An 11,421-nucleotide genomic window follows, 5' to 3' on the forward strand; every position below is an offset into this window, starting at 1 on the left:
CTTTTTCCCCTCCCACCCTTGACTGCAGAAAATTCACACAAAATGTTGTCTCCTCATCCATTTTGTAGACATATCACATACTGAGATTACATTGGAATGTAGTGACACGAGTTTTAATTAATTAGCCTCGATGAAATCACTGACATTTTAAGAGCATGGGAAACAGGAGGATTCTGTAATTATAACTAATAACAAAGCACACACACCCTCTCAGTTTTCTCCATTAATTCCTGCGCTATTCATCCTTTTTTCACAAAACCCGGAAATTAAGTGATCGTTGTGCGCATCAACTTCCGGTCCTTATATTAAGCGCTAGAAGCTCGATGGATCGCTGAGTATATTGTACACTATCTCAAACATTTGCCAAAAATCCCCTTTGCCGATGTGGAAACTAGCATATTGTACAAGAATACTCCATCACGTAAAACAAAAAGAAAAAAAATAATGAAGAAAGGGTACGCATTTTTCCTCGAAAAACTCATCGAAAAGGAGACCGTCTTACGCTTCATGTGCGTGTATGTCGCCTAAGGTCAGAAAACTTTTATGAATGTTACTGTAGTGGTGTGTGCTAACCCATAGATGGCAGTGTGGCGTCGAACACAAGAACATTACAGTCACCAATATTCACCCACACATCTCTACGTCTAATGCCCAGTTCAACTTTTGAAAATATAAAAAACAATCGCCACACCTTGGATTATATTAGCATTCAGCCTACAATGACATGCTATAGATGATGTTTCTGTAAGGTGTTTCAAATTCTTGTTCCATGTGCGATTGCACATGAGTAAAATCTCACTCCTCTTGAGTTTTCAGAGGATGCCTTTTGCCGGCTTTTGATCCAGAAGTCAGCACGCTTCGCTTCTAAGCCGGCGGCGAGGCGGTGGCGCGGGTATGAACCAGTGGGTGAAGTTTGAAGGAAGGCCGTCAGTTATATGTGGCCGTCTTCTACGTCGACGGCCCTTTTGCAGACACGCCCGGACGCACTCTTCCTTGTGGCCTTTGTTCCATGCTTTTAGCTTACAATTGGTTGAGCAGAAAAGCACCTTGCGGCAGCGAGTGCAAGCGTTTAGTGTCATCGCTGCAGAGCGGCCACAATGGTAGCAGAACCTGAATGATTCCCTGGGAAAATATTCAGTTGGAAATATGAGCGGGGGACACTGTCTGAATGAGATTTTGGTGTTACCTTGGTACAGGAGGTTCATCTTCAGAAGAGCCCTCGTCTTCACCTAGGGGCAAAGGAGCTCGTTAACTCTTAACACTTGATATCATGCGACAGAATTATTATATACTCACTATTCTGTAGATGTCTCATTTCCCACTCTAAGTACTCTTTTTCTCTCTGGACAGCCTTGTCTCGAAGGAGATCTCCCATTAGGACAAGCAGGTTACGCCGCGCTGTGAATGTTTCTCTCTCCTCCATGTTGAGCGCATTGAAGGGCGTGTTGGCAATGCGAGAGTCCTACATGGCAGTTTGACACGCAACGATCAGGTGCAGCCAGTTGTATTGCAACATACAAAGCCTTCTGCCGAAACATGATCAAAAGCACTGACCTGCGTTTAAGACATGAAATGGTAATCATTTATTTCCAACAGTCTTTTGTCTTCATTTCATAGTGTGTCTTGGCTGCACAGATTCAAATTTTTGCTGTTTTTTTGGGCCAGCTGTATTACCATATAAATCTCCCTCCGTGTTTTTTTCTTTCATCTATGAATCTTGGGGCGCTAATTAGCGAGCCGCCAGGTTTCGCGTTCTGTCTCCCTCTGTTGGTCATTTTGTGTTTCTCAGACTGTGAAGACAAATTCCTTGTGGGTTTTTACCAATCAATCCGATTCTGATCCTGGTGTAAACTTCCCAGGGTCTTTTTTTTTCTCACCAATCAGATTTTAGATTAAATCATCAAAGCCAGATAGTGGGCTTTGGGTGTTGTCAGCATTTTTTTCCGGCCTCTGATTGGTTCAGGGCTACTCAATTCCCACTGAGAAAGAAAAGACGACTGTTGGACATGATTGAAAATCCTTTTCGTGGCGAACTTTAAATAAAACTGAACAACGTGAGGTGGGGCTGCTCGATTATGGAAAAAATGATCATCACGAATATTTTAAGTTGAAATCATGATTATTCAAATGATTATTTATTTTTTTGGTACAAAACCAGAAAATGTTTAAACATTTAAAAATATTAAGACCAATTAAAAACACTATAATTATGTAAGATCCTTTTGGACCAAACAGAATTTATAATAATATATAGCATGTGCACTGTGCAGTAGGATGATCATTTATTTTTTTGGTACAAAACAAGAAAATGTTTAAACGTAAAAAAACAAATAAAAAATATTAAGACAAAAAAAAAATGGAAACACTATAATTATAAGTTCCTTTTGGATTAAATGAAATTTATTAAATAAGTCATTTTAAAATGTAAAAAAACGGTGTAAATTTAAACACAGCAAAAAATAGTATTAATAATATATATTTTTTTATGATTATGCAGATTTTGTAATTGTGGAGTGTAATGATTGTAATTCTAATTGTATTTCAATTAATTGCACAGCCCTAATGTGAGGACATAACTCGAAGAGTGCTTGTTCGCTGGCTTGCTCCACCCTGTTATAGGACTGTGCTTATGAATAAATGATGTCCAAGGTTTAGACAAACAACATTTCACTTCCTGTTTTGAATAGTGGTCTTACCTGGTTGAAAGAGAAGTATGCATAGTCAACTGCAGTCCCTTTCAAATCACCGATGTCAACGATCATCAACATATCAGCACCAGCCTTTTCTAACATGTCCAACTGCATCACACATATAAATAAAGTTATTGACAATATAAGTTTGAACAAACAAGCATGGTAAAAAAAAAAAACTGATTATCTAAATGTTTTTTTTGGGGGGGGGGGGGGTCTAAAGATGATAAAACTGTGGGTGTTGCTAAATCAGGACTGAGTAAAAACAATTCAATGTTAATTGTTTACCATCTTCAGGAACCGGAAGTCAGTGTATAGATGGGTGATTAAATACTGTACCAGTTTTACTCTTTTGCCGTCCAAGTCGTAGCTGAAGTTACTGAGGGCGCAAAGGGCATTGCCCACTCCAAAGCCCAAGGGAATGTTGGGATCTGCACCTCCTTTTAGCAGCGCCCTCACGGCCTTTACAGAGGAAACGGGTTCATTGCATCATCACAGTCAACCCAGGGCACGTAACAGACAACCATTCATTTTGGGAGGAAACTAGAGTATTGAGGGCAGGGACGGGGAATATAAAAACTGGACAGGGCCACCATTTTTCATTAGTGCTACTTGTGCGGGCGGCACAAAGGACTATGCACTTCCTAACCAGAGGTATGACAAAAATGATTTAAAAATATGAATAAAAATGGAAGGATGGCACAAAACTGCTGGACAAGAAAGCAACAAAAACTCGCTCAAAATTTTAATATTTTTGAGGTACGATATGTTTGTTCTGCATGTTATTCCAAATCAGCAAAAAATAAATAATTACACCCATTGTAAGCAAAACTAAGACATGATGATAATAATAAAAAATATTTGTAATGCTATATATATATAATTTTTTTTTTTCACTTTTTGGATTTTTCCTGTTTTTTCCTGGATTTTTGTTGTTGTTACCCCCATTTTTCCCAGAAAATATAAATTGAATGTTTATCAGCGTTTTTATTAAGATTTTTTGAGGGCGGCTGTAAATTTGTAATTAGTAAGAAAGAAAAAAAAGTTGCCCGTACCTGACCCTGGACTACTCCACATTTGAACCCAGGACCTTCTTGCTGCGAGGCACTTGCAAGCAAAATGGCCCCAATGTGCTACATTGAGAGTTTCAGTGTTTCTGTGAAAGCGCTCATATGTCAAGGCAGTTAGTTACCATGTCATTGCTTCTTGATATGGCCAAGGAAAGAGGTGAGTGTCCGCTCCAGAGGAGATCTGTTCTGGCTCTGTGGGACAGCAAGAGTGACACCGCCTTGCTGGCATTCTGTGTACAAAGCACACAAGTTGGTCATTTGTTGCTGTACGTTCTGCAGGTTTCCAGATGACCTCAGTTTCCCCACATTCATTTGTGTCCAGTTAGTATGTAAAACAAAAACAAAAAAAAAACAGATGACCAAAAGTAATTTTGAATATGAACATACACATTTACAATATTAAAAAAATAAATCTTAAGTGTTATATAAAATGTGAAAAGGAAGCCCTACTGTAAATCCATTCTCACTGTGTGACATTGCTCACTCTGTGGTCAGTTTCTCTCTGGCAGATCATGTGCAGAGCCGTTCGACCTCCTTCTTCAGGGCCCGGCTTCCTCGGGTTTCTGCATGATTTTCTTAATATTATGAAAACCTGCAAAACCATCATCACAACGTGTGCTTAATTATTCTGGACAATCAACCACGTCCAGACCAGAAGATACATGCTGTACCTTATCTAGTTCATGGATCTCATTCTGGTCGGATGCGCGTGCGTCCGGGTCGGATAACGCATGCAGCAACAGTTCGATGATTTTGGGACTTTCTGGGCCTGGCAAAGCTGCAGCCACGTGCAGAGGATAAAGGCCTTTCCTCTACAACCAAAGGATTAGCGTGTTACATTGACAGGTGAACTGTTTGAAGTTTTTCTGAAACTGACATGAAATCATGCAAAAAAAAGTAACCCAATTATGGATTAAAAGTGGACCGATCCACTTTATGGGTCATTTTGTTTCAAGTTTTTTATTTATTAATTTTTTTATGCAAAATTACCCAATTGTTGACCCAAAGTTGGGTCAAATTTGACCCCATTTTCTGTTTAGTTTAGGTTTTTTTTTTATACAAAATTACCCAATTATTGACCCAAAGTTGGGTCAAATTAACCCAAATAGAGGATCTGACCCAACTTTCTGGGTTGTTTTATACAAAATGAAGTTGTTGTTGTTTTTTGGTGTGTGTGTGTGTGTGTTGGGGGGGGGGGGCAGTTGGGTCAATTTGACCCAAGTCGATGATCTGACCCAACTTTCTGGTTGTTTTAAAGAAAATCGCAATTTTAGACCAAAAAGTGGGTCAAACTGACCCAAGTAGACAATCTGACTCAATTTTCTGGGTTGTTTGATACAAAATGACCCAAGTTTTGACTCAAAGTTGGGTCGAATTGACCCAGGGTCGAGAATCTGTCCATTTTTGACTAATGATTGTGTTATTTTTTTTACCCAACTGTTTTTAGAGTGCATTAAAAGTGAAAGAAATGCTGGGAATGCTACCTGAAGTGAAAGACAAATACCAGTCTGAGCTCCACTCAGTAAAAGTCTCCTGACAGTCTCAGTGTCTCCTGCCATAATGGCCACAAAGAGGACAGGTAAGGGGACTTTGCATATATTGGGGTCTGCGCCTCGATCCAGTAGCAGATTCAGTGTGGACAAACGAAAACGGTGCCTGGTCACAAAAAACATTCCGTTTACACACAGTAAATAAACGGGGTAGGTGGGAAGACTATCTCTGACTTACATATACTTTTGTGCAGATAATCTGCGCACAGTCTCCTGAGTATCAGAATGCTGAGGATACCCAGTGCGACTCAGCGCCTCGGCTGCGCCCTGCAGGATTTTCTCCGAGACTTCGATATTGTAGCTGTACATGGAGCAGGAAGAAGAAAAGGATTGTGCTGGGGTCAGTTCATTGTCCTGCTGCAAACACATAAGAAAGACATTCAAGAGCTAAAGTCTGTTCAATTAAGGAGAGATTGTTTCATTACGCGCACCTCCGCACTTTCTTTTTAATAATCGTTTTCTACTGCACACGAGCAAGTCGCGCCTGGAAGCCCAAATCTGCATTTGCATATTCATTTGCCATTTATGAAATATAGATATTTAAAAAAAAAAAAGATCCTAATGGTAAATGTAGGGGATTATATCGGGCTTTATCTACACCATAGTTGTCCAAAATGCTTTACCAAGCCTCACTTTTTTGAAAACATGAGTATATCCCAAAACTGTGTGTAGCCGATGCGCTAACGCAGCCGCATCAACCTACGGAAAGTTTTCCTTTTTAGTTTAGAATGACTTATATTGACTTCCGCGATCCCTCTGCGCACACTGGCCAACGGCAGAACCTAGGGTGCTTAAAAAAAACACACAACTTTTTGATAAAGTTTTAATTAAATTCACCCGTGTGATCCATCCATGTCGTGTCTGTCATACTAGCTAGCTTGCGCTAAGCTAACGTGGATAGTTTGTCCCTCCGCTCCGGTGTCCAAAATTGCTCATTCCCTTCGTGCTAACACATCTTCAGAAGCCAACAGCGAAATGACAACAAACAACTGCCTCACTTTTGAGTGAACAGCTTATTAATATGATGCTCATTATCTGGCTAAATATTCCACAAACATCGCTAACCTGTGATACTAGCACACCCGACAATAATATGTTGTGATTCGTTCTCAACTTGAATCCGAACATTCTGATTGGCCTTTCCTTTTTAACGGCGGGTTCGAGTCACTACCGATTCGCAGCCCTTCTATTTGGTCCAATCAGACCAACCGTCGTCACCTGAACTGGGTTCTCCAAAAGTGGCACCTCCTTCTCCTGGTTGGCGCTGTTCTGATCATCCGCAGGTTTTAACTCCTCAACAGTGGCCTCCTCAGTGATATCCTGTGAAAGGTTATGACAAGACATCTTTGTAGCAGATATATATTTCATTTGTTATTTTTTTTAGTAGTATTCTCAGCATTTTGAAAACTAGTAATGGTTAGTAATGCTCTCAAACCGTGACTATTGTACCCCAATAGCGTCCCTCGAATGATTTCGATTTCTGCCCGACTGTCAAAATCCACTCTCAAATCTTACCTGCGTTGGTGCAGGAGGTACAGAAAAGGTGTACAAAGACTGGACGGGATAGTAGAGGACATGACACACTGACAAAGACGACATGCCCTCAAAATTCAGCTTGTCAATACAAGCCCCCATATCCAATAAGAGGTGAATCACATCATTGTGGCAGTTTATCTGAGAAAACACAACAAATCATAACAAAACACTTCAAGTCAGCGCGACTGACTGAAAAACTGCCGGCGAGCAAACGAGAAACTAAACGGAACAAAAATGCGATGAGAAGACGTGCTACCGTGGCAGCGATCAATGCGGTGTGTCCCTGAGAATCGGCGACGTCGGGATGAACGAGGCCGTCCAGGAGAATCTGTAAAACGGCCTCTCGTTCTCCGATGGAAGCCTGATGGATCAGAAGCTCTGATGCCACTTCCAAAGCTCCTTTTGGGCCAAAACTCTGCCTTTGATATGAAAGAACTTTTTCAATATCCCAGTCCAATTTTTCAACCTGTTGTCTGAGGGAAAAAAAAAAAGTGAAAAAAAAAAAAAGACAACACAAATGTTAAGACTGTTTTCATGCACTTTTTACTTTGTGCATATTTTGTACAGCCTTTGAAGCTGCACCTAACCTGTGCTTGTGAACGTGAGCCGCCATTTTGTCTGCTAAAGGCAGAGGGGAGAGCGGGTCTCGTTTGTAGCCCTCGTACGGCTGAGAATCAGATTCCCACAGCTGGCCAAAAAATTGCCGATCGAACTCTCTGCGAACGTGCGGAGGCAGCGGTAGGTGGTCCCCATCGGTGGAATAATTCTCAATGCCGGAGGGGCGGATAGTATTGTCATCGTATAGCAGCAAATCGTCATCTGTGTCTACCTAAACAAAAATGCACATTTACAAATCACGCGCAACCAAAATAGAAATGCAACACTTTTTTGCTTGTGACCATTTCTCAGGAATTGAACATAAAGTTCTAAATAATTGACATACATACAAAAATGTCTCCCAGATTAGTGAGTTAAAAAAAAAATTCACAGTTGAAACTGGGATTCTTCTGTGAAAAAAAACACGCTCCTGTGGAAACAGAGTATGGATTTGGGGGGGAAACACTTTTGAGTTCCTGAAAATTGAGGTCGTCATGACCGGAGGTACGCAAAGGATGTAAAAAGCCCAAAATATTTTTGAGAATTTTTTTTAAAGGACTAAATCCATGTAGAGAATCGATCATTAAAATCGATCATCGTCACGTGGCCCAAATTACAAATTTATGAACTCATTCACTCCCAGCCATTTTCACTGAAGCAACCCCCTTCGCTCCTGGCTGGTTTTACTGGATTTTGACAGATTTTGCAAGGCCCGCGGAATATTGTGTTCCCATGCTCTAAAAACATGGAACCTACCAAAAATAAAGATTAGAGTCTCTTCTTTCATCAGGGAAAAAAATATTTCTATCTGTTTCCGTTTTGCAGCAATTAGCATTAGAATATAGCGAAGTTTCATCATTATTCACAAATCTGTTTAAAACAGTGGGGAAAAGAACTTTTTGCAACATGGCCCTGGGTGATCTCTTATACTCTGCTGCCACCTGCTGGACGTTTTTTGTAATAACTACCATTGCTTCAAGCATTCTCTTCAGTTCAGAGGCTGCATCAAAGCCTTCTGTGTGCTCTAGCATTAAAAAAAAAATTGGGTTTTTAAAAAAAACGTATAAATGCGTCTTTGGTAGCATTGTAATATTTAAAATAGAACGTATTTATACGTATTTGGGAGCAAATGAGTTAAAAAGCAAACATAGTAGTTATTGATGAAAATACTTAACCCCTGAATGTGTCCTGGCAAGTCCATCAGGGATAACCGTGTGTGGAGTCTGGTAAAGCAACAAAGAACGGACATGTAAATATCATTCTGTTCAATCCATACATAGTTTTACTCAAAAATTCATTGTGTAAATCCAACAAAACGTGAATTCTTTAATTCCTTGCCTGACTTTGGGAACTTGATGCAGCCTTTTGCTCCAAGTAGACGCCATATTCAGTGGAGGTTTTTATGCTGAAGCTGCCTGGCACCGAGTTACAAAGCTGTATTAGATGCTTCCCGTGCCATAGGCCGACATCTTCACATCCTGTTGGCTCACTAAGCACACCAGGACCGAACCTGTGGTCAGCATGGTACAAACCCTGAAAAAGGAGAGTCGTCGTTTATTAACATTCAAGAGCATCTATAAAGTCAAATTTATTTGTCACTTTAAATGTTCCTCCGTCAGGGAAAATGTGTTCTCCGTATCCTTCTCTCCAGTTAAGGTAGAATTTGCCGATGAATTTGTTGCCTGTTGGCCAACAGTACGTTCCGTCACCATGCCTGTAGTCTTTGTAGAAAAAGCCTTCGTAGAACTACACAAAACAGAAACATTGGTGTATCATAGTGTTTTGCTCAGATATTGTGTATTTTTCCACGGCATCGATTTGCACTTCATTTTGTGCAGTAATGTAATCGTCGACGCAATAAGTAATTATCTCTGTCGATTCAACTCTGCATTCCACCTTTAAAAGACTGCAATTGTTCTTTCTCTCCTGTAGATGGCACTGTTTTCCACACTTTTGCATTTTGTTTTTGCTGATGCTTTTCTTGTTAACTATAGAAGGACACTCAGGACAGATAGTTCTCAGTTTCAAGTGTTGGTGAGTACAACATCAATCTTTCTCGTGTGTTATTGTTTAATTGTTGTGTAGTTGTTTTTGGGTTTTTTTATCACTAAACAATCCAAATAAACAATTGGCTAATAAACAGTAATCTGGGAAAGAATGGTTTTGTGATACTTTAATGCAAAATAAAATGTTATCCGGTTATTTGATGAATCGATGGAATAATCGATAGAATAATTGATTCCAAAAATATTCGATAGTGACATCGCTACATAGAATGTTTGTAATGGAGCCTCAGCTACTTTTGCTAAACTCTATAAGTTGATGATGAAGTCCTCTCTCTCGGTCATTCTCAGATAGTGGGGCTTTATTCATTTATTTTATTTTACTTTTTTAACTGTAGACAATACAAAAAAACCAACTCTTTAGCCGCTATTTTTTATTTTATTTTATTTTTTTAATTTTTGTTTTACACACGCGGCTAAAAACTGAGTATTTAGCCGCATGGTGCAAAACACTGTAGAAGCTTTGCAATATGGCGAGAAAGAGAGTTTGCGGTATTTTAAGGTGACGGCGGGGTGGGGTGGGGGCAGGATGGAGTCAACTTGAGCGTCTTTGAGAAACTTGAATAAGTCATATGCCACCTTGACCTTACCTCTCCAGTTTTCCAAGTATAGACGCCCTTTCCTTGTTTGAGGCCGTCAACAAACTCTCCCTCATATTTTGACCCGTCGGGAAATTCCTGAACACCAAATCCCTGTCGTCTCTCGTCATAAACTCCTCCGCTACGACACCCTGCCAGCGGTAAAACCAAACCCCTGGCTTCACTAACATCTTGGCGGCTTGACATTTAAACTAAATAACTGCTGGATTTGTTTGCATACCTGCCAGGACCTAATTGGAACATTATTACCTTTTCTAATATCGTACGTGAGAACAATGACGTACGTGTTGGCAGTAATTAGGACCTCTCATAGTGTGCGTGCGAACTAATGATGTAATGTTCGCATGACACTATGAGAAAAAAAAAATACCGCATCACATGACGTCATCACACAGCGCTACCACTGACTTACGTAATGTATTCCAAAATGTAAATTGGCGACCTAGCTACACATTCTTATGTTCGACATATTTCATAATTCTTAAATGTAAAATTACAGTAGAGGAAAAAGCTACCCTCAACATTGTACATGCCAATAATATATACATAAATATACTGTTAATTTTGAACGGTTTTCTAAATGAAGTTGAAGTAAGATCTGCTGTTGTCACTCGCCGTCATACGCCGTGATCGTATAGTGGTTAGTACTCTGCGTTGTGGTCGCAGCAACCCCGGTTCGAATCCGGGTCACGGCAATTTTGATTCGCACGAAACTCTTTTCACTCCAAAACATCACATGCAGAATTTTGTTTTCTTTCCAGTGGTTAGCCTACATTTGATATTCTGAGCATTTCTTCTTCTTGAGTATCATTTTGGATGTTGAGTTGTGGCAGCTTTGGCAAACCACCACACGGGGGCGCTGCAGTCTATCAATTCCGATACTGGACAGTACAGAACACGTCAAAAACGACACTTCCATTTTATTTTTATGGTCTATACTAGCCAATATAATAAAATGTTGACAATTAAAGCGTGTTTAATTTTGTTGTCCAATATTGGATTTTTTTGTACACAAACATTGCACTTTTGTGGCCAAATATTGATTTTTCAAGCATAATATTTATGTGCGCAAATATTGTACACATTTTGCAGCCAAATACAGATGTTTAACGTTTTGTGGCCAAGTGCAACCTTTTGCAGAAGAAATATGGTTTTATTTGCAAAATGTTAAACTACCCACGTTCCAGGCCAAATATGTGTCTTTTGTAACAGTTTCTAGCATTTTGGTGTCAATTGTGGGATCGCATAATTTTCGAAAGAACTAAAAGACGCCAGTGGATCTGTGGGAATTTTGGTCCATTGACAAGGTCGGAGGT

General features: G+C 39.9%; 1 protein-coding gene and 1 non-coding gene across 3 annotated transcripts; one reads left to right on the forward strand and one right to left on the reverse strand.

Annotated features, from left to right (window-relative positions):
• Positions 1-97: 97 nt before the first annotated feature.
• On the reverse strand, positions 98-10,465 carry LOC147166366 (ankyrin repeat and MYND domain-containing protein 1-like). Of its 2 annotated transcripts, XM_086089081.1 has the most exons (18): positions 10,097-10,465; positions 9,043-9,189; positions 8,782-8,976; positions 8,619-8,666; positions 7,434-7,675; positions 7,103-7,319; positions 6,826-6,984; positions 6,529-6,630; positions 5,489-5,667; positions 5,245-5,416; positions 4,432-4,572; positions 4,245-4,352; positions 3,883-3,990; positions 3,030-3,152; positions 2,697-2,798; positions 1,297-1,462; positions 1,187-1,229; positions 98-1,122 (listed from the first exon to the last, which is right to left on the reverse strand). In XM_086089081.1, exons 1-18 carry the CDS (start codon positions 10,289-10,291, stop codon positions 849-851), a joined length of 2,721 nt encoding a protein of 906 aa, XP_085945207.1. In that variant the 5' UTR covers positions 10,292-10,465; the 3' UTR covers positions 98-848. The 2 variants fall into 2 exon arrangements, with proteins under 2 accessions (XP_085945207.1, XP_085945206.1); XM_086089080.1 differs by lacking the exons at positions 8,782-8,976; positions 9,043-9,189; positions 10,097-10,465 and having other exon boundaries at positions 7,434-7,671; positions 8,619-8,669.
• Positions 10,466-10,728: 263 nt separating this feature from the next.
• trnah-gug (transfer RNA histidin (anticodon GUG)) lies at positions 10,729-10,800 on the forward strand. The gene has a single exon. It is a non-coding gene; the product is annotated as a tRNA-His (tRNA).
• Positions 10,801-11,421: the final 621 nt, after the last annotated feature.

This window comes from Leptonotus elevatus, chromosome 11 (assembly GCF_054856555.1).
Source record: "Leptonotus elevatus isolate MCC_2025b chromosome 11, RoL_Lele_1.0, whole genome shotgun sequence".
In the NCBI taxonomy this organism is placed as follows: Eukaryota; Metazoa; Chordata; class Actinopteri; order Syngnathiformes; family Syngnathidae; genus Leptonotus; species Leptonotus elevatus.

Excerpts from the sequence above, each read along its gene's own strand:
- LOC147166366 (XM_086089081.1), bottom strand. The coding sequence starts at position 10,291 with ATGTCAAGCCGCCAAGATGTTAGTGAAGCCAGGGGTTTGGTTTTACCG. Across the intron at positions 8,667-8,781 it reads CATCAAGTTCCCAAAGTCAG|ACTCCACACACGGTTATCCC; the intron begins GCAAGGAATTAA and ends TTGCTTTACCAG. Across the intron at positions 1,463-2,696 it reads CATACTTCTCTTTCAACCAG|GACTCTCGCATTGCCAACAC; the intron begins GTAAGACCACTA and ends ACTGCCATGTAG.